We start from the raw sequence: 23,517 nt of genomic DNA, 5'->3' as shown, positions 1-23,517 counted from the left end.
CACATGGCAAACAATGACTTTCAAACTACTGTTCATCAGTGAGCATTCTAATTTATAGAAAACATCAGTAAAATGCATTTAAAGTACAAGTTAAAACAGGATATAAGACTCCCATTCTCAACAAATTAACTAACAACTCATGAACAACAAAAATATAGAAAAATATAAAGCCTAACAGGACCTACCACTTTCTACATAAACCTCTGGGAAATGCAAATGTTAGATACAAAACAAAGACCTAAATACTTCTCCCTCCTTACATATTGAATGATGTACATGCCCGAAACAAAGGAAGGGAGTGAGCTTGGCTGGAACATAGCTCAGTAGCTAAGCATATGTGAGCATATGTGATACACCAAAGGGGGCGAAATATGAAATGGTCTCCTATCCACTGCTGTCTATCAAATGGAGACCAGATCTGAAAGGACTATGCACTTACTATCTTTATAACACTGTATGTCCTAGTAAGCCTACTAGATATGGCATTGGAAAGTGAATACAAGCTAACTGCTAAGTATTGCTTTCAAGTAAGCTTCAAAATTAGTCTACCAACTGTTTGGCATTGAGAACCATCTAGGAAACCAAGGAGTGCACCAACAATTATATGTAACAACCAGAGCCACACACAAGAACACACTACCCTTCACTTCATAAGGGCCCTATCAAATAGCATACAACGAACAAAATCCAAACTGCTCAAATGTGCCCCCGCCCCAAGAATAAAATTAAGAAGAACATTTAGGGTAACTGTCAGAAACAGGGAGAATATAAGAAGCATTTACAAAGGAAATCTCTCTTTTGAAGAACCTAAGTCAGCACGGACTTTCTGATGGTTTGTCCCCCCACCCCACCCCACCCTTTTGTTTGCTTTTAGCATAATTCTCAGTGACAAAAAGTTACCTCATAAAAAACAAAACAAAACAAAACAAAACAAAACAAAAAAAAACCCCAAAACAAACAAACAAAAAACAGCCAAACTTTCTGTGGGCTTTCTAAGAGTCTGCAGACATCCCCAGAGTAACACTTAGAGCAAACCTCAAGCCAATAGCTATGATCTGATGTTGAAGCCATGGTTTTGTGGGTCTAAATGCAAGAATCACAAAGAAACAAGGTTCCACAGCCTTGGAGAAACCCCAAGCATTAAGTTGTAAGAAATTCCCACCTAGAAAACCTATAATCTACTTGTCACTTCTCTAGAATCAGTATTTTGAAAAGTACTTGCATTAGGAAGATAAAAAGTAAGTAATATCTAAAACAAAGGGAAGGTTTGATGAACTTCTTTGAGTTGAGAGATACTGTTAATTTTTACAGAGCCCTTCCAAATCAGCATATTGCAACAGCTGTGCACACAGTACTACCTGTGCTCCTGATACAGGGCCAAAGGGGTTTGGTGGTCTCATGACAGGCTGGCTGTATATTAAGGTTGGTTGTGTCATAACAGGCACACTTCCCATCTGAGGAGGCTGAAAAATAGAATAATATTAAGTTAAGAAACGCTGGCTCCCATATTCATTACTCTGGAGGAAGTAAACAAGAAGGCTAACAGGAATTAAAGCTTGTCAATACCTTTGCTCTGACTGTAAGGACAAACTATTCTGAACACAAGTAAGACTAATGTCTACTTTTTTTTCCCTTAGTACTACTTTCATATAAAGTTCATTCTTAAAAAGTAGCAAATAGGTAGACGGTAATAGCATGTGCCTTTAATCCCAGCACTCAGGAGGCAGAGGCAGGTGGATCTCTAGAGTTTTGAGGCTAGCCTGGTCTACAGAGCTAGTTCAAAGACAGCTGAGGCTACACAGAGAAATCCGGTCTCGAAAAACAAAATAAGGTAGCAAATCCAATGAATTTGCCAAATTTAACCTTTCTTACAGTACAACAAAGAAATATTCTGATGGGGGGTGGGGAAAGGCATTGATAGTGGAGGAAAAATGCTCCCCAAGTATCCAGATTTTGTAGGTCTATACACAGAAAAAACTGTAGCTCTATATCTAAATGTTAACATATTTCAAAGCAAGCCAATCGCCTTTGTGTATCAATTAAGTTTTATGTCACTATGTAAATGATCATAAACGATTGCTTATTTTATTTGTGTGTACATATGTGAAGGTAGGTGTGCACACATGTCCATGTATGTTAGGTATAAGTACATACGTGGAGGCCAGAGGTCAACCTCATGTCACTGAGGGTAACAGAACACAGGCTGTGGGGGATGGTGATTGATTAAAAAACTGGTTTTGTACTCCAACAGTCACTGTCAGAGGAAAATCATTCTGGCCTATACCACACTAAATTTACTCCTATATAACTCAGTTACACATTATACAGTATTAAGGTGGTGTCACCTCACTATTTACAACAAATAACTTGGAACTAACATTAACATTTAAGTGAGTATGTAATGAAAGACAACATACACGGCAAAATTATAAAGGGAAAAATTAAGTGATTGACACTGGGCACGCTAATCAACAATACCTATTTTACAATAACTATTCTAAGAAAAAACTTAGGAAAGCAATGGTTTTTTTTTTTTAATCTAAGGTTGAAATAAATCATGTTAAGAATGAATTACTCTATTTTCCAAAAATTTCATTTAGAAATATACTTACAATTCCATATCCTATCATGCCCGTTGGTGTAGTAGCAGGATAGGCCATTACAGGGGGCGCCTGATATGGCAAAAGAAAAAGTAAAAAAGTAAATGTTAATTTCTGTATGTCTTAAGTTTAAAGGATTGTCAGATTTCTATTTAAAACAAATTGCTAAGACAGCTATGATTAAGTGACATTTGTGATTACTGGTAACTGTCAATTAATACTCAGTAAGAAAACTATCTCAAAATTAGCAGAAAAGCAAAATCACTAAAAGAAAGAAAAAAAATACCACTTAAGCTTAGACTCAACAGTAGTCTAAGCTCACAACATGTTTTACAGCTTTCAAAGACGCTGACAGAGCTCTGCTTGAGACCCTGGATCCTATTCCCAGCTCCACTGAAATAAGCAAACAAGTTAAAAAGTCTTGAGGTATTTAAAAATATCTAAAGTTCCAAACTTTAAATCCTATCATTTTCATAAAAATGTTTATCAAAAAATAAATAAATAAATAACATGGACTGTTTCTTAAGTACTAGAAAGAAAAAAACAGAAGAAAAAAAGACATAACGATTCCATATCAATTAGTAACCTGATGTTCAAAGAACCACAGGAAGAACAGCAAGACTATCCCTATGAGCACAGCTTGCACATAAGAAACTGTACGTTAGCTTTCTAACCTGTTCCAAAACTATCAATTACTTAAGAGGAGCAATCAAGTTCTAAGATTATATTTTAATGAGGATCCTTTGTTCTAATTTTTTTATTGATGATTTGTGAATATACAATCTAGGAACAAATTCCTTTATATACAGCTGCTGTCTTAACAATATTCCCTACATATTTCTCTCATAAAAGACTAAAACTGAATACAGGTGAAAGACCAATAACACAGCTAAAATATGTTTGAAAACATGAAATTATACAGCAATTTGAACATATGCATAAAGTTAAATGAAGAGTGCAGTTTAGTATGTAGGTGAGCAGGTAGGGCGTATTGGTCTCTCCCTACTTCAAAACTAAGATGTACGAGAGCAGTCAAACAAACTGCCAAGTACAGCAGAAGCCTGTAAGATTACATGCAATTGTTACTGTAAACATTACCACAATCAACATTTCCCTTCATTCAAAAGTCATCAAGTGCATGGTGGCAGCACAGATACACACACAGACACCCAGCCATCTGGCAGCAAATGGCGGAATATTAAGCAAGAAAGAAAAATTGGTGTTTCCCATGCCACCATCAGAATCAATTCTGCAACACACCCATGAAAATCAGTAGATGCTAGGAAGAATTTCTGGCACACTGAAAATTGGATGTGAAACAAGGAATAGCCGGAAGGTTATGAGATTCTGCTGCAGCGGTGGTTAATAGCATGCCAATTTATTGCAAAAAAAAAAAAAAAAAGAAGGGCTAGTGTTTGGTCACTTACGTATTGTGGAAAATGCATGCCATTCTGTTTTTCCCAGGAAGAACAATTACACAATGCAATAACACTGGATTAGAGCAAGTACTTACACAACAAAATACACAGAGAGCATTTAGTTTACATGTACATTCACTACCTAAGGTTCTGGGTATTTTTATATCTAATAAAAGAACATCTATTACCAAAACACTATCAAGGTTAACAAGGAAAGTGGAATTTTAGCTACCTCCGTATACACACAATGGTTTACTATTTACATATGTCATTAAAACATAAACTATACAGTGATGTTAGCAAGGAAAATTCAAGGGCATCTTCAAAACAATGTGACCTCACATATCTACCTCTAGGGTGGGACCACCAATGAATAGTTTGCAGTTTTATGAATATTTTAATAAAATAAATGAATTTGTTTTAAAATTTAAATTAAAAACCTTGACAGTGTTTAAGAATTAAAAGGTTAGAAATGTAAAGAAACACCATAAGCAGCAGTTTATTCTTAGTGAATCATATCACAGGCCCCACACATTAGCCATCAAAAACAAAAAAATAAACCATAAAATAAACACAAATATTTGAAGTAAGATACCTTTAGAGATAACACACACACCACCATATACAACACACTGTTATTCTGTCAACTTACATACATACAAATGCTAGATGGTTAGGTGTTTATTACATTCTAGAAGTCAGTCAATCACTATCCAAAGCTTTACGTATTTCATAAAGATTAATGCCGACTTAAGATTAAATAGACAAACACTCCCTGGACTTTCATATTAGTCGTTGCACTTCCAAGAATGTATGGGCATTATTAATGCATAGTCCCATCTGTAGCCATGAAGCCCACTAATCTAACTACCGCCACTAGTTCTAGCCACTGAGGCATGTTATAACGGGAAAACACTAGATCAGAATCAGGTTTCAATTTACATCAACTGCTTTTCATTTGGGGGATTTTTAAAAAGATGCACAGATAACATTGTACTTCAAAGTGATACACATATCCAACTTCCCTGAGCGAACAGTATACTCTTAGAATGCACTTCCTATAAGTCATGTACATATGCTTATGTTTGTATGTAAAACCTCAACTACAGAGCCAAACATAGTGTTAGACACCTGTAATACCAGCACTTGGGAGGCCAAGGGAGAAGGACGGTGCATATGATGCTGATCTGGACCACTTAGTAAATTCAGAGCCAGTTTGGGCTATGTAACAAAACTTTGTACACACCTGCCTCCTCAAAACAACAACATAAAGTTAAACAAGCATTTTCATTTTATAAAGTCTAAAGCTTTTTATAAGGTCAAAACTTTTTCAGTTTTGACAAATTTAACCTCAGCCCACAATTTCAACATATAAATAAGCCAATGTAAAAGGGCAATGCCCTATAAGGGTCCCATAATGACAAGACAGCTGCTACATTAAGCACAATGGAGCCTTCTAACAACAACCGGGGAGGCCATAATATACGCTGCCTAAGTAATCAAAGCCGTAACATCCCACTGAAAGAAAATCACAATCCAAAGTGTTCCAGCAGAAAGGTTATGTATTTTCCTGACTGAGAGGGAGGAAATTTAACAGATTAAGATAAAGCAGGCCAAAGATAGGAAAATAGTCATAGGGCATTCTGGGCCTACCATGCCTTATAGTAATTAAAAACATCAATAGGACCTCTTTAGTACTATGTGTTACTCAACTGGCAAACACTGTGAATTGATGCATTTGTTGCTGTTAGTTAACTTTACAATCCACAAATTCAATACTCACAGTGCTTTCCAAGTTACCCATGAACATGTGCGGAGGTACATATTCTGAGTCACACAACAGTTCCCTCCCTAGTCAGATGGACTAAACTAGAGGCTCTGCCTCCAAGTGTTGGGATTGTAGGCCATGCACCAGTGGCTTAGAGGGAGGCTTTGCAGGGTGTAAAATCACAATGTGAAATATATGAATTCTGTTTCCCCTAGCAATGGCTCACTAGTTCAGTGATCAGAGTGACTTCATCAAATACTAAATGGCCACAAAGGATGAGAATATCTCCATAACCTATGTAAGATGAGGTCTGCGGGTAGAGGACTTTAGGTTCTAGATGATAAATAATAAATCTGAGAACCAGGATACAGTGGGATTAAGAACTTCCTATCTAAGACTGCATCTCATATGCTGCAGTACTTCTTAGTAATTGCACATATGCTCTTGTTTATAAAGTCGGAGAAAATAGTGACTCCTATCACAACCATACATTACTTATTAAATTGCTGTCTAGCAAGGAATAATCTTAAATACATGTTAGAGATTAAAATGTGCCTGACAAAGACAGTCAATCCGCTTTAAAGAAAAAAAAAAAGTACTTAATAAAACCTAGTAATAAGCTTTCCAATTATGTCTATTATGTTACATTTCTGTTACACATTTAGTTAAAATATTCATGTATTAATATATCAGCTTTCCCAACTCACCATTGTTGCAGCGTTCCAGGCAGTTGTCGGTGCAACCTTTGGTTGCCAGTTAGATCCTCCTGTTAACTTCTTTTCACCTGGTTGACTCCAACTTACATCACTTTGAATAAACACAAACACACAATGTTTCTGTCCAATACAAAGACACTGAACTTTATAGCACCAAGCTGACATCTGTGTACATACTTCTGAAGTGAAAGTCGTCACATCAGCTTATCTATGTGATATTTAAATAATACAAATAAGACACTTACTTCTTAGTGGTTCCATTTCCAATACCAAGATCTAGGAAAACAGAAAAGCATTTAAAAACCAGAATCATTTAATAAACAACTTAGCTTAAGGATGACTAAAGAATCAAAGGACTACTTACTGCCCACAAGGTTGGCTAAAGATGAATCCAAGTCATCAGACACTAATTTGTTAGGTGGAAGCTTGGCAACAGGAAGACTCTGGTTCTGAGAGGCCACTGTTGGTTTGAGAAGTCCACCTAGTTCATCAAAGCCTTAAAGTTACAAACAGATGAAATGGCGTGCGTAAGAACTTCACAAGCTGCGGCTTCCTAAGGGAGTCCTCGCTCCCTTTTCTCCTTGTTTACTCACTGCAAGTTTTCCCAGAACACAGGAAATGCTCTCATGTGGAAAGAGAAATCTGCCATCTTCAAGTGAATTTTAACAGAACTTTAATAATTTGTCTAATCTAATGACAAAATTATAACCAGGTTAAAGGAGATATGAAAAAATGCCGTAGAAGGGGAGGTGGTAGGTAAATCTCTCCTAGTCCAGCACCATTTTTCTAAACCCTTGATCCTAAAGTCCCTTTTATGATAAGGAAAAAGTATTTTAAAATTTCTTTTATATTGGAGCTGAAGAAACGGTGGCTCACAATCACCTGTAACTTGAGCCCAGTGGCTAGTATCTCTGGCCTCTGCAGGCCCCTGAACTCTGTACACATACCTGTACCATCACATATAATTTAAAAATTAATTTTTTAACTTAGAACTAATAAAAGAAAAACAATTTTTTGAGGCAAGTCTTCACTGTGCAGCTCTAACTGGGGTTCAAAACATCTATGTAGACCAGGCTGTCATCAAACTCCGAAAGATACATCTTCTGAGAGATCCGCCAACCTTTGCTTTTGTAATGGTGGCATTAAAGGCATATGCCAACATGCACAGCTACAATAAATCCCTTTTTTAAAAGCCCTTTTTTTTTTTTTTTAATTTGAGAGGGGGTGGGGGTGGGGGACAGAAGAAAACTTGTAGGCGGTCATTCTGTCCTTCCACCTTGTGAATCCTGGGGATTGAACTCAGGTTGCAAGGCTTGGCAGCAAGTGCCATTTCTACTGAGTCATATCACAGGCCTAAGAGGATGTATTTTATAGAGCTTTTCACACTTTTCATGTTTGGGGATTTAAGAACCTAAGGCAGGAGCTAGGGAGATAGGTCAGTGGTTAAGAGCGCTGATTGCTCTTTCAGAGGACCCAGGCTTAGTTTCCAGCACCCACATGGAAGCTTACAACTGCCTGTAACTCCAGTTCTGGGAATTCCAGTGCCTTCTTCTGGCCTCTTAAGTATGCCTGCATGCATATGGTACATATAGAGGCAAGCAGACAAAAAAAAAAAAAAAAAAAAAAAGAATTAATTCATTTTTAAATGAGTTAAAAAAAAAACACAAAAAAACAAACAACTAAATTGCTCTACAAAGGTTCTCCACCAAAGAGTAAGAGGTAAAATCAAATCCAACCAAGCCAGGCCACTAAATGAATTCAACAGCATGGCTGACCCAGGAACGGTAGAGCATAAAACAGGTCCAAGACAGTGATTTACAAAGGTATGGACAACTAGCCTCCAATTCCCTTTTCCTAGACAAGCCAAACTCAAAAGGGAAAAGTCAGCTGAATTATAAAATTATAAAATTATAAGCCTATTAGAACCCACTAAACAAATTCTTAGTCCATGCATACAAGCTTCCTTCGTTTATGGGTAACTAGTTATACATTATGTAACTAAAAACAAAGAAGTATGTTTTAAAGTTAAAATCTGTTAGCCAAAGTCACTGACCATCTCCCTGTAGGAATAAAATTAGAACATTAAAATTTTATGCAAATTCTATAAACTTCAAACTAACAAGAAGCATAAAGTACAATCTTCACTCTAGAGTTTTATAGTTTCTTAAAGACAAATTAGTAGGTACACTTTAAAATACTCTATTTATATAGGAACTATCTAAACAAGTTAGGGTACTACATGCTGTGCCTTCAGTTTCAAAAATAACTGATCTCACATACCATAATATCAATACAGTCATTGTTCATTTCAGTAGGATAAAAATTATAACTGAAAAGTTATAGCACTTTCAACACAGTCATTAACAACTTAGCACTTTATCAAGAAACTGTTTTCTTATTCTGCAGTGAAAAAAAAACAAAACTTTCCGACTACCCAAAGAAGGTAAAATTAATATTCTCTGAGCTTTCCTCAAGTGGTTTGGGGGAAGAAGACCATTTACTCTAATTTATAAATGCTAAAAGCAGCCTATAGAGAATCTATTAAAAAAGAAAAAGAAAATTTTTCTTACCGCCAGAATCTACAGCAACATTTGCAGATTTATTTCCAAACACAGATTCAAAGTCAACATTAAGGCCAGATGAAGGATGTGGCTGTGCAACTGGAGAAGGACTGAATCCTAAGAAAAAGCAAAATGCAAAAATGTTAAATACGGCAACTATAGATTATCTTTAATAATGTTAGCAGAATGGGGAAAGCAATAAATTCCTTAAACAAAAAAGCTAGTTTTCCAAGCTAAATGTTTTCTGCATTACAACACACACACACACACACACACACACATACACACACACACAAACACCCCTGCCGCAAGTACTGAGATTATAGGAGTGAGCTATCACACTCAGCTACATCTCCATTAAAATCACCCACTAAGAAAACTAAGACTGAGCAACATACACTGAATTATTAGTTTACTTCATCACAGAGATGAAACCTTTGCTTGTCTTTTCTCTTCATTTTGCATCTTCAAGTCATTTAAAACTCCATGCTATCTCTGTATCTACAACCCCCATACCCTGTATCTCAGGGTGCTCTTACTTCAACAGTTACACATTTTTTTAAAAAGTTTTACTGTTACAGTTATTTGTGTGTGCCTGCGCTTATGGGCATGCATGTGGCCATATATGTGTGGAAATCAGAAAACAGCTTTCAGAGTTAGTTCTTTCCTTCCACCATTGGGTTTGGGATACAAATTAAGTGTCACAGTGCTGGTAGAAAGCACCTTTAACCCACCGAGTCATCTCAGTGGCCCAGAAGTAACATAGTTTAAGATAAACCTGAGAATTGGCAGGATTCTAAAAGTTGCAACCTCACATGTTTCTGCCCAGCTCTTTTTGGAAAATGATATTCTTCTTTCAACTCCCACCTACTCTCTCAAGTCAATTTACCACTTTTACCACTAGGAATGACAAGTCTGGGGCTAAGCATGCTAATTAGCCTAAAACTAGCCTGAAACAGAAACCCATACACAAGGCTTTACTCTTTTTGTGTTCTCCTGGAACTAATAGTGTTATGACAACTAGTACCAAGATTGAGTCTCTGAGGCCTGCCAATGATGAGTTAACATACATAGAGCTTTAATTCCCAGGGTATGTTTCTCTAAAGTTGAGTCAATAAGATTCTAGAAGCTAAAAAGAATGAAAGCCATCTAAAGCTGTTACATTTATCACATGACTTGAGGTGCTTTGAATCACTAAATATATTTAGGTAAACCGTCTGCAAAAAAAAAAATCACAAAAAGAGATTAAGTTCTATCAAGTCAGAATATAAACACATAAAAGCACCCTATTTTAGAAGGTTAGCATGTATACCAACAAGGGAATTTGAGTTCTACACAGGTTCTCTTTCTTCCAGCAGGGGAGACTCATCAAAACCTTACTTCAAATCCCCAAGAATATGAAGAACACTGCTAAATTGATATGCCGCACATGCAGGCAGGATCCTGTGGAGCAAAGGAGGGCATCAGATCTCCTTGAACTTACAGACAATTGTGAACCCACGTGTGATGTTGAGAACTGAACCTGTGTCCTATGGAAAAGCAGCCAGGGCGCTTAATCTCTCAGCTACCTTTCTGGCCCCAGCAATGGTTTTTGGCACTATTCCTTACAAACTGGTATACATATTGGTTATCTGACTTTTAGAGTAGTATTTTGGGGTTAATATGAGTATTTAGGATCCACAAGTTTTTGAAAATGTTTAAAGTTTGACCTTATTCTAACCCTTAAATTACCTTACATCAAAAGAATTAGTCTTAGGATTAGAAACAAATATCAAAGTACACATTTAGTATTTACATCTCTTGACCAGTCTTTCAAAAGGACCTTAGAGAATTCTAGACTCACCAATTTAGTGACATTTAAATGTATACAAAGCTTTAACAATCAGTGGCCTTAACGATTCCTATCGTAAACATCATGACTGCATATGTGCTCATGCCACCACCACACTGTAAGATGTACACTACTACTTCATGGACTCTTGGGATAATCTTCGCTAAAGGATCACTAACCTTTTGCTCACGTACATAACAACAATTTACAGCTAGGCTATTACATCTAATTCCCATTTCCTCCTGTTATAACATACCTATTTCTACATTTTATAGGAATCTAGAAACAACTATTATTTCCTATTATATCTTCTGAAGTCTGTAGGATCATGAACTTACAAAACTATTAGCTACAATTACAAAAAGGCTAAAAAGAAAAAAGTATTCCAAAATATGTACCTTAAGTTTAAAAAAATCCTATATACATAGACAAAAATGCAACTTAAAAATTTGTAGCAGTATCTGGAGACTCAAGCAACATATTTCTAAGGTAGTCACTTTTTTTTTCAGTATACCATTGTGTGTGTACACACACATACAGAGACACATACTCCTTTAAGATAAAGAGATTTTTCTTACTATTTGATTGACATAAAGGTCTTCTGTTACATTTTTAGTTACTTATCAGGGATTTTCAACTTAAAATTTTTTACAGCTATTCAATACAGAAACACAAAACCTCAAAGTTGAGCCAACAAGATGGCTTTGCAGGTAAAGTACTTGCCATGCAAGCCTCACATCCTAATATCAATCAGCAGAACTGTATAATGGATGAAGAAGAGTCAACTCCACAAAGCTGTCTTCTAACCTACATGTCATGTCATAGCACACACAGCCACACAAACCCTATACACACACAGCTAAGTAACACTGGGGAAAACAACAACAACAAACTTTTCACACAGAAGCATTCAAGGTCAATCTGGGCCATATGGTGAAATCCTGCCTCAAGAAACAATAAGCAAACAACAACAAATCCAACTAACAGCACTGTTTTAAAGGGTACACTTTACAGGGAGGGAGGCAGGAAGGGAGAGAGACACAGACAGAAGCCTTTCATAAGACCCAGTGAAAACTGTCATTGGCCAGCACCATTACACAGACAAATACTTGGAGCAAATCTCAAAAGGACATAATAAATGAACTAAGCAGCACAAAACAGCTAGCACTGGGGACAGAAAACATCCCAAACATCTTTGAAAACAGGCAAGCAAGATAGCTCAGTAGGTAAAAGCACCAAGCCTAAATGACCTTAGTTCAATGCTGGGAATCCACATCATAGAATAAAAAAACCAACTGCAACAAGCTATCTCTGACGTCCACATGTGAGCTGAAGGGATCATACACAGATTTATGTCCACACCCACACCTAAAATACTCATTAAAAAGTTAAAAAAAAAAAAACTGGTTGGGTTAGCAATAGATTTCAATGTTTCTAGCAACAAACTCAGCAACATGTCTTGTCAGAGTAATTGCTACCACTTATTAAATCCTTTTAAACACTATGCAGAATATTTGCCAACAAGATACTATTTAAGCCTTACAACAACATTATGGGACAGTTATCCTCAAATTTACGGATGAGCAAACTAATAGATTAAACAATTTTACCTACTGCCAAAAATTGAGTTAGCAGAAGAACTAACACTTGAATATCCACTTAGTCGACTCCAGAATATCACTGGGGTTTTCAATTTATCCTAGGTATCTACTCTATATAAATAGAAGAAAAGTAAAATTTTATATATATATAATACTTTTTTATAGATTTACTTATTTTATGTGTGTGGATGCTTTGCTTGCATGCATGTGCAATGCATGGCTGTCTTCTGTCCTTTGAGTACAGAAAAGCATGCCAGATCCTTTGAAAGTGAAATTATAATCAGCTGTAAGACACTGTATGTGTGCTGAAAACTGAATTGGCAGTACGTGCAGCTCTACACTGTTGAGCCACTTCTCCTTTCCAATTTAAAAAACACAAAAACACAAAAAACTTATTTATTTTTATTTTTGTTTTGACTGAATCTATGTCTGTACGTTGGATCCCTTGGAAGAGGAGTTACGCACAGTTATGAGCTGCCAGGTGGGTACTGGGAATTGAACCTGGATCCTCTGGAAGAGTACCCAGTATAGTGCTCTTAACCACTGAGCCTCTCCTTTCCAATTAACTAAAAGTTAATCAATTCTTATTAACTTAAGCTTTTCCTTGCTAATTCTGGGCTCTGAACACAAATGACTCCTGGCAATTTTACAATCTAAAAGCAATGCAAATGATCAGTCTTAAAGATGCTTAAACAATTTAGGTAGGGAGTATATTCAAAATATAACGCATCCTACTTACACAAGATTGCTTTTCATAGTTTTGTGATAGTTGTAAATGCTTGTCAGAGTGTTAGATATTAAGCAATCACATTTAAGCTCATGACTATTCCACAAGTCTCAACATTCATAGGCTCACAAAGACTAAATGTTTATTTAAAGTTATACAACTTATTTAATTAAAGTAGAACTTGAATTCAAACAAAAATTTCCAAGAGTCCAAACATATTTTTTCCTATCAAATGCTCTCATAAATTCTCTTTTCAGATGTCAGAAGCCTCACTTCTTCACTTGTGGTGTATGTATACATTTTTGTTTGCTTTTTGTCCTTTGGGAAAGGTTCTCCTTGTGCAGACCAGCCTGGCCTCAATCTCAGAGATCTACCTCTCTCTGCCTCTCAAGTGTTGGGATTAAAGGCATAAACACAATCAGCTCGTCATTATTTTCATTGTAGTATACTGGCAAAGAACATATTTGCAGAGATGACTCAGTGGTTAAGAGTGTTCACAGCTCTTCCAGAGGACCAGAGTTCAATTCTCAGCATCCATATCAAGTGGTTCACTATTGCCTCCAGGACATCCAGTACCCTCTGCTGGCCTCCAAGAGCATCCAAATACACATGCCATACACTTACACAGACACACACATACATACACATGAATGAAAAAAAAATTTGAAAAAATAACCGATGAATTCGACGAATAAACAAAGAGCTTTAAATTCTACAAGATAGTGATATTAAATGTAATATACTGCCATGAATATGCCTAAGTTGTAAGTATAGATTAAAAAACATAATAGGTGACTATAAAATCACAGTGTGCTTAAATAAATAAGGAAAGTAAGAACAGAAAGGAAGAGGATGCATCTTTAAAAGCAAGTTATGGCTGCAATATAGCTCAGGGGTAACAGTTTGCATAGAGTGCCCAAATTCCTAGAGGTAATAAGCGGGGCAGGGGAAGTGGGCCTATTTACTCTTAACAAAGTTATAAAAATTCAGCCAGGTGTGATAGGATCTATTTTTAAACCTAGTATTTGCGAGGCAGACACAGGAAGATCCCTTTGAGTTCAAGGACAGCCTGGTCTACATATCGAGTTTTCCAGGACAGCCAGAGCCACACAGTGAGACTCTGTCTTTGGGGTGGGGAGAGAGGAGGGCTATGGGAGAGTTTATGAAAACTTACTACTCAGGGAAAAGAGAAACCGATATAAATGAATAAATAAAGTAACATGACATATAAGAGCAGTATTAGTATAAGCTTAAAACTCTGACAAGGCACATGCACAATGAAGTCAAGATGAAAGAAACGAGGAAAGAATGGGGATGGAGGAAGTAAAAAGAATCAAACCAAACAACGTCAGAAAAACCCAAGCATGTAGATATTCAATTTAAAACTAAAATAAAAATTTTGAAAGAACATAAGACTCTGAGTATTCTGTCAAAAAAAAAGCAATAAAAACCACTGTATCGATTTAATAAACAAACAAAAAACTCCCCATTATCTCATTAGAAAAAGAAGTATGAATTCACTGGCTTTTCAGCTAATTCTAACCTGTCTTCGAATACTTAGCTTTATAGATAAAGGAGGCCTGGACAAAGATTCTAGGATTTTTTTCAACTTTAGTATATACTTTAAAACTTACTATTTTCTACATAACTTATGTAAAATTTTGACTTTTCCTATTGCAATGACAGGTTGATCAAATCACCTTTTCAATTTATTAAATAAAATGGAACACATACTTTTCACTTTTTTTCTTTAACTTCAGACAAGGAATGAAGTGAAAGCCTAATAAAAGGAGCTAAGGATACGTATGATATGAAACTATAATATGCTATAGATTTAGTAAGAACTGCTCCTGCTCCAATACACAAAAGTAAAAATACAAGCACATATAAACCTGTAAATGTAGACACTACTTTTAAATCAATTCTCTGAACTAATAAATACAATACTACACAAGATGCTAGGTAGCTAAAGTGTTACACTACAGCAAACAAAACATAGAAAATGCAGAATCAAAGAAATCTGTTTACTAAAATCCACATTAAATACAACTAGGAGTATTTTAACAATCTTACTACATTATCACTCCGGTTAATTTAAACTTTAGATGTTAAAATCCAAAGTAATGATTACAGCATTGTAAAAGTAATTAACACATAAATTTAAAAAAGCATAGACATTAATTGGGAAGCAAAAGGTTAAATGGTACTTTACCAACAAACATTTCATGAGTAGGTGTCCTAGTAGTAAAAGTGGATACATCTGAAGAAATGGGAAGGTGAACATCACCACTACTTTTTGTGAGGAAAGGATTTAAGCTTGGAATGGCATCATCAACAGCATCTAGTGTAGCAGAGAAAGGATCTGTGCAGTCCAAGTGAATTACAGCAAAATGAAGAAAGGAAGTAAATAAATTAGTATTGTGATTAGTCGAAAGATGCAAAGTGAAAAGTAGTAGTTATATTATTATTAATTTTACACACAAATATATTCAATCACTAAGATGAAAGAATTGCATTTACCATAGCAATTCTTAGGGGAATAATTGTCTTCATTAACAACTGTAGCAGAATATTACAGAAAGGCTTGCCTTCCCACATGAGAAAGCCAATAGTCACATAGTTAAATAAGAAAATAACCACCAAAATATTTCCATTAATGGCCACTCACCTTGCACCTACTCTAGCTGGGTGTACTGGTTTTCGTGGCACAACTCTGCTTACTCAAATCATTGAAATAAATACTTCGTAAAGGTACAGTATGAGTAAATTTGCAGAAGAATAAAGAGTCATTTCAAATTAAGGTAAGAAACTGATTCTAATATTTGTAAAATTACTGTCTCGGTTCAACAGTCAGAAAACTAAAATAAAATGGAATAACAGATTTAAGGAGAGAGAAAGGATGTACTGACAATTAAGAACAGAGATGCTTACTCTGATCTAGCCAATGGACAGGACATTCTCCACAGTTATGTGGAGAGCGGGGACTGACTCTGACATGAACTCTGGTGCCCCATATTTGACCACCTCCCAAGATGAGACTTGATAGCCTATGATCATATAGTTGGGGGAGGAGGTCCCCCTCGGTCATGGACCTAGGGGAGGGGAATAGGGTGAAAGTGGGAGGGAAGGAGGGAAGGAGGGAGGAAATGGAGGATACAAGTGATTGGATAACAATTGAGCTGTAATCTGAATGAATTATAAAAAATAAATTTTAAAAAATGCAGGAGGAAAAAAAAGAGCAGAGATGCCTGTGCAGTCTGGGAATAGTTTTAAAGTCTTGAAGTAGTTTCCTACAGGATAACAAGCGTTCCCATCGTAAAAATTATCTCCTTCAAATTCTCTATCTAAAGTTATTCTCAATTAGGTATGTCCTGTTCCCATGCCTCACTTAAGATACGTTCTAGTGAATGAAAGCCTTTTCTTAGTTAAAACGGTTAACTAAAGGGGAAAAGAAAAAAATATAATTAAGGACAGCAATCATATAGCATATTTTCCAGAAAAATGGTTCTATACTTTCAACCAGTCACCTCTTCTGCTCTATTTCTGCTTTAAGGTTACATAACTCAACAATAACCACACAAAATACTCAGAGACAACTAGCTCCCTCTCTATGACAGGCACACTTCCCTAGAGTCAATTAAATCAAGGCAAACATGCATTAACTCTAAATGTAATGACTTACAAACTAGAAAACAACAAAGTAGTGGGTTTAATTATAAAGAATCTTTAAATAACAATTTTTATAATATTTTCTAGATTAAGCATTAAGAATATTGATTTACACTAAGAAAATCAGTTTATATACTCAAAATATACTCAAACTTAAATGATGCTTCAACATCTTTCATATGCATGTAAAAGCAAACAAAAATCAACAGTGGAGGGACAAAGTAGGAAAAAATAATTCAGAAGTAAACAACAGAAAACAGACTGATATAAGATGTTGGCTTTGAGCTGGGCATGGTGGTACACACCTTTAATCCCAGCACTCGGGAGCCAGAGGCAGGTGGATCTCTTGAATTCGAGGCTAGCCTGTTCTACAAAGCAAGGCCAAGACAGCCAGGACTACAAGAGAAACCCCATCTGGGGGAAGGAGATAAAAGGCCTTGCCTTTGGTACTAAAGCCAAAATATAATTTGCAGGGAGTCATGGAATTGGTGTGGTCTAGCTGCCATGAGAGGCATGTGACAGGTTTTTTTCAGGTTAGAGTTCTTATGGCACTATGTCTTTCAGTTCCTGAGAAACCAAGCCCTCAGGCAGTGAACATAACTTTTCAGCTTCTTTATTTAAAATAAAGAAGTGCTAGCGAGATGGCTAAACATGTAAAGGCACTCTTTGTCACCAAGCTGGACAACCTGAGTCAAATCCTTGGGATCTACATGATGGAAGACTCTCACACACACACACACACACACACACACACACACACACACACACACACACACAGTCAATAAATACAGTTTTAAAATAAAGTTAGCAGAAGATTAACTTCTAGCTACAATAGAGACTGCACTTATCTGTTTAGTTCTATGTGTAAATGAACTGTTGTGGAAATGCCCCTCCCTGCACCAGCTGGCCTCTTCTCTTTTCCCTTGCTCTTGGTGACTCACGGAAGGAGGACTAATAAGGAACCATCAACTATTTTTTTAAAAGACACAAAAATTAAAAAATAAACAAATTAAAACCATTTAATGGTTTTGCTAATACTGCTGACATTTAAAAAATATATTTAGTGTTTTATTTTATGTGAATGTTCTTACTGTATGTTAGCATGCATGTGCATGCCTAACACGTGGGTAGTGGGGATGAACCCAAGGAGAACAGCAAGGGGTCCCACGACTGACCCATCTCTCCAGCCCGAAGCCCAATATTTAAAAGAAAAAAAGCAACTGTGAGCTCCACGGACATGTTGCTGCATACCTTTAATACAAGCAAAGGGTTAGAGGGAGGCAAAAAACTGGAGGATCTCTCTAAGTTCCAGGCCAGCCTGGTCTACACAGCAAATTCTAGAATAGCCAGGACAAAATAGGATGCCCACTCCTAACCCATTCCCCCCCAAAAGCACAACTAAGATTAAATAGAAAAAAAGCATAAAAATGTATCAAATTCAAAATTCTTTTAGGACATTAAGAAATACCTTTTTCCCATGTGGTGGTGGCACATGCCTTTGACCCTAGCACTCAGGAGGCAGAGGGAGGTAGATCTCTGAGTTCAAGGCCAGCCTGGTCTACAGAGCAAGTTCCAGGACAGCCAAGGCGACATAGTGAAATACTGTTTCAAAAGACAAAACAAAAAGAAAGAAAAAGACAGAAAAAAGAAACATCTTTCTATTCTTTTTTATTTTTAAGATTTTAATGTGTTTGTGTCTGTGACTGGATATGTACATGTGAGAGTGCAAGGAGGCTAGAGGCATCTACAAGGCAGTTGTGATCTGCCCAATATAGGTGCTGGGAATTAAACTAGGTTCTCTACTAGAGCAGCATGCATTCTTTTTTTTTTAATTTTATTAATTTATTCTTGTTACATCTCAATGGTTATCCCATCCCTTGTATCCTCCCATTCCTCCCTCCCTCCCATTTTCCCCTTATTCCCCTCCCCTATGTCTGTGACTGAGGGGGATTAGCTCCCCCTGTATATGCTCATAGGGTATCAAGTCTCTTCTTGGCACCCTGCAGCATGCATTCTTAACCACTGAGCCATCTCTCCAGCATCAAGAAATTCCTTTCTTAAACTTTAATTCACTGCCTGTAGTTTAATTTTAAAACAATTCTAAAGTACTTATTAAACTATCTTCCTTAGAAATTACTCACAAATCTCAAGATTTTGATAAATTAAACTAACCTTAATGCTTACAAGAACTATTCTAAAAATAAAGAGCTTATAGTTCTCAGTCCTCTACCCCCTGTGAAACAGATGCAACCAGTCCTGAAGAGGAAATGTCCACTTACTCCATAAAGCACGTTTATTATATTAATTTACTTATATCTACATGTAACAAGTACTCTAGAGCTGGGTGTGGTGGTCCCATCCCTACCATCCTAACACCTGGAGGTTGAGGCAGAGGGACTGCCATGAGTTTGGGGCCAGTTTGGGCTACAGTGAGAGACAACAACAGGACTCAGGGTGGAGAACATCTTTAGGGCCCACGTGAAGGTGGATGGAGAGAACTGACGCACTAGGGGTTCTCTAACCTCCACATGTGCACAGTGGCACACGTGCCCCCACAACAGCTGCCAAGTGCTCTCTACGGTGCTAACGACAGACAACGCTTGCATTCACAGAGCGGAGGCTCTAGTTTACAAAGCACTGTTTTAGGGCTGGCCAGCAGCTCAATGACAGTGTGCAATGCTCTGGATTCAAAACTCAGTACCACACCAAAGACAACAAAAAGAAAAGGGCCTTGGAGGGCATGGAAAGGGAGAGAGGACAGACGGAAGAAAAGAAACATAAAAACTGTATTTTTATTCAAATGATTAAAGATGAAAATCTATCTCACATGTTGAAAAAATTTAACAATTCAAATGTTATATCAAACCAATACAAATTTTAACATACTATATAATTTTCTACTTAACATTCTTTCTGAAAATCTTTCTCTTTCCAGTAATTTTTGATGTTTATATGATAGCCATACATACATACATACACCCACACACCCACACACACACACCCCAAAGCCATTCAAAGGAGATGATTTGAAAAGCAGAAGCCTAGGTAAAACTGTCAAACAGACATATATTACCACTTTGCTTTAAAGGTGCTAGACCATGATCACCTTAGAATTAAAAACCTATTCAAGGGCATCAAACATTCCTGTTATCTTACAAGTCTAAGTTAAATATTTAAAATTAAATTAAACAAAAAAATTAAAATACAATGAATTAAAAAATAAAGAATTACCCTGAGATACCTGGTCACAACATTCTTCACCGAAATTTTGTCTACATCACAAGTAGTTAATTACTATACATTTGAAATTCACATTAAAGAGGTGATCTCAAATTTAAGAAAGTGGTCCTTTCTCTTATATTTAACTTCATCTTCACTAAACTTTATTCCATAATTACCTATGAATTCTTATACTTCATACATTATCTGCAGGAGATAAAGATTAGTGTACTGCCATTATACTATTTCTCAAGTTCCCGTGTATAAAGTATAACTAAAAACTCTATAAAAAGTAGCAAGCTACTTAATGGAGAGGAAAGATACCTGTACAGGATTTAAAACATACTGAAGGCTTACCTCCCCATGTGCTTGCTACCTGAGGAGCAGCTGACATCGCATGGACAGATGGATGAAAGGTTGGCTGCTGCAAATCAAGCAGGTCATTTGGCAGCTTAGATGTGCTAGGAAAATAGTTAGGAAAGTAGTTTTATTTCTAGATGAACTCTGGTATATTAATTTGTTTCCTCTCCCCCACCACTCTAAAAAAAGCCTAAAAAGAACAGCAATTCTACCAAGGAAGCAGCTGCACGCTCCTCATTTAACATAATACTAAAGACTAAAGAGGCCAGAAAAATACTTGAGCACCATGTCTTAAGTTTCTATTGAATTTGAATAACAAAATTTTTGGGGGGAAGACTCAATGACTTTCCCAAAGAAAATACCCACTCCCTTACAGTATATTCCCACTAATAATTAGTAATTTAGCCATATTTCATTTCCTAAGCATATAAAATACATAACATTATTACCTTCTATTTAGGTAGTATACCAACTGCGTAATTTATTGCATCTTCTGTATTAATTTGTGATTACAAAATCATAAATCAAAGCAAACTCACAGAATCGAAAGCACATCATTTGAAGAAGCTCTTTTCCTGATACTCAGCCACCCCTACCTGTTAGAAGAACTAGGGGTAGAAAATATGTCAATGGCTGCGGCAGTCATTACTCCCCCTGCTGAGGTGGACACAGGAGAGGCTGCAGTTGTTAAAGAGGTATGCGGTTTCTTTGCAAGTTCTTTTAGACGCTGTTCCTGTTGAAAAAGGAAGTTAACAAAGGAATCTAAAACTAGATCTGTTGGTACAGACTCTGAAAAAGGACATTTTCTAATTCTGGTTTAATAGCTGAAAGGTACTCCCTGACTTTTCACCAAACATTCTATGTGACTATGAAGAGTGAACTGATTCCAGCCTGTAAGACTGCTACACATTTAAAACCCTAAGTGTGGCTAGAGGCTCATTTACATGATTCCCTCCTACTCATTCTTCCAAAAAGAAGAACCACATTTACTTACCTTTAATGCTTTTAAACGAGCCTGCTCTTCCTCTAATGCTGCCTGCTTTTCCCTTTCATCCACTTTGGTCAGAGATAGGCCAGTGCTTGCCAAAGAAGAGACTGCATTGGAAAGTGTTGTAGCCCTAGGTAAGAGGACAAACGGAATTTCGTTCTGTGTTAAAGTGACAAGCTAAAATAACAAGTTTATGGACTTAAAACTAGTACAGGTAGAATCTTTTACCTAATAACCTAGAAAATTCCAACAATTTTAACACTCTAGACTAAAATGCAAATTTGTAGCTTTTAGAGTTAAGTGTCAGACTCTAGAAAAAAGTTTACAACACTGGCACACATGACCTCTCCGAAGACAAGGAAGCAACATTCCTAGGAGAGCCCTAACAGAAAATTAACAACAAAACTGATTCCCAGAGGCAGCGCCTATGCCAAATAACACTCTTTTTTTTTTTTTTTTTTTTTTTTGGTTTTTCGAGATAAGGTTTCTCTGTGTAGCCTTGGCTGTCCTAGACTCACTTTGTAGACCAGGCTGGCCTCGAACTCACAGCGATCCACCTGCCTCTGCCTCCCAAGTGCTGGGATTAAAGGCGTGCGCCACCACGCCCGGCTCCAAATAACACTCTTGCTTTGACAGTTCTACCATAAGAACCCTAAGCCTCCACAATTATAAGCACAAAAGCTATCTCCAGTGGATGTCAGGTTCCTTGAAAATACTGACTTCAATTCAGCCACTTCCTTTCTACGTGCCTGCTACCTTTCTGACATGCCAGAACTCTTTTCGAACCTATTGAACATGCACAATTCGTTACTTCTCACTAGCCACCTCCTTCCCACCCCATACTAAACCATGGGCCAACATTCGACTCTAGGATAAAGAACTACTCTCTGGTCTCAATTAGTCTTTCTTTTTTCACATCCTGCAACACTACTTACTAATTGCTACTGTAAATATATGAAGTGGCAAAAACTAATCTAATTTATGTAAAATAAGTATTACAAATGAGCCAAGGAGAAGACAATGTAAGTCATATAACTATGACAGACATAAAGAAGCCAATCACATCAAGATAAGTATCTGAGGGAAATCAGTATACCTAAGCCATGTGACTAGATTTTTTTTATCACTTTCCTATAACCAACTGGGCTGTAACATCTTGGTGATTTTAATACTACTACAAACCTACTATGAAATGAAAATATTATACAAAATATTACTTTAAAAATCATTAGTAGATTTTTTTTTTCCTTTGAAATTGGGGGAGGGGACGCAGGTGCACATGCACAGGAGAGTCTTTCATTGTAACCAGACTGGCCTTAACTTACTACATATGCCAAGGTAGGCTCAAATTAACTTTCTCCTGTCCTAGCTTTCCCAGTTCTGGGATTTTTAAAATTTTATTACTAAAAAGAGAAGAAATCACCAAAACAGAAAATAAAAATAAAAGAGAAACAAAGGAAAAGTTTCACTGTATATTTTATATATTAACTTAAATAAAGAGGTAAAAATCTTCATAAGGATACATAACAATTATTCAAACAATTACTACACCCAAACAAAAAACTTGTATTAGAGAATCAATATAACATAATTTCTATTATTTTTAATTTTCTAAGTAAACTGGGGAATTAGCTGAAAATTGAAACTTATTAAAATAGGAGATGATAACAATCAATCCCATCAGAAGACATAAAAACTGAAATATAATGTCAGACATTCTAGGTTTGAATCCTAGTGTTACTATATCTACCACAGGGATATTATAAGGGCTGAGCAAATTAAAGCAAAATTATCCTTGAAATTTGAAGCACCATGGAGCTGGAAAGATGGCTAGGAGGTTTAAAGCACTGGTTGCTCTTCCAGAAGTCCTGAGTTCAATTTCCAGCAACTACATGGTGGCTCACAACCATCTATAATGAGATCTGTTGCCCTCTTCTGGCACACAAGCAGAACACTGTATACATCATAAATAAATTAACCTTAAAAAAAAAATCGAAGCACCTTCACACCAATGCATGATACTTATGGTTGTTTTAATATTGAAACCACAATTCTGAAG

The 23,517-nt window shown here is 36.5% G+C and overlaps 1 protein-coding gene across 10 annotated transcripts in view; it reads right to left on the bottom strand.

Annotated features, from left to right (window-relative positions):
• The window catches only part of PICALM (phosphatidylinositol binding clathrin assembly protein), an 83,886-nt gene that overhangs the window by 9,778 nt on the left and 50,591 nt on the right, over positions 1–23,517 (bottom strand). For 3 of the 10 annotated variants that reach the window (XM_084771991.1, XM_084771996.1, XM_084771998.1), the window contains 11 exons: positions 21,465–21,588; positions 21,067–21,203; positions 20,468–20,571; positions 15,435–15,584; positions 9,073–9,180; positions 6,867–6,998; positions 6,748–6,778; positions 6,494–6,593; positions 4,028–4,051; positions 2,613–2,672; positions 1,359–1,463 (listed from right to left, as the gene is read on the bottom strand). In XM_084771991.1, coding sequence (XP_084628117.1) covers positions 1,359–1,463; positions 2,613–2,672; positions 4,028–4,051; positions 6,494–6,593; positions 6,748–6,778; positions 6,867–6,998; positions 9,073–9,180; positions 15,435–15,584; positions 20,468–20,571; positions 21,067–21,203; positions 21,465–21,588 — 1,075 coding nt within the window. The remainder of the gene's footprint in view (positions 1–1,358; positions 1,464–2,612; positions 2,673–4,027; positions 4,052–6,493; positions 6,594–6,747; positions 6,779–6,866; positions 6,999–9,072; positions 9,181–15,434; positions 15,585–20,467; positions 20,572–21,066; positions 21,204–21,464; positions 21,589–23,517) is intronic. The other 7 variants (XM_084771993.1, XM_084771994.1, XM_084771995.1 and 4 more) reach the window with 7 other exon arrangements.

Source organism: Acomys minous (assembly GCF_964271855.1).
Source record: "Acomys minous genome assembly, chromosome: 2".
Classification (NCBI taxonomy): Eukaryota; Metazoa; Chordata; class Mammalia; order Rodentia; family Muridae; genus Acomys; species Acomys minous.
Note: the sequence above shows the minus strand (reverse complement) of the source record. Positions and strands in the feature narration are given on the sequence as shown.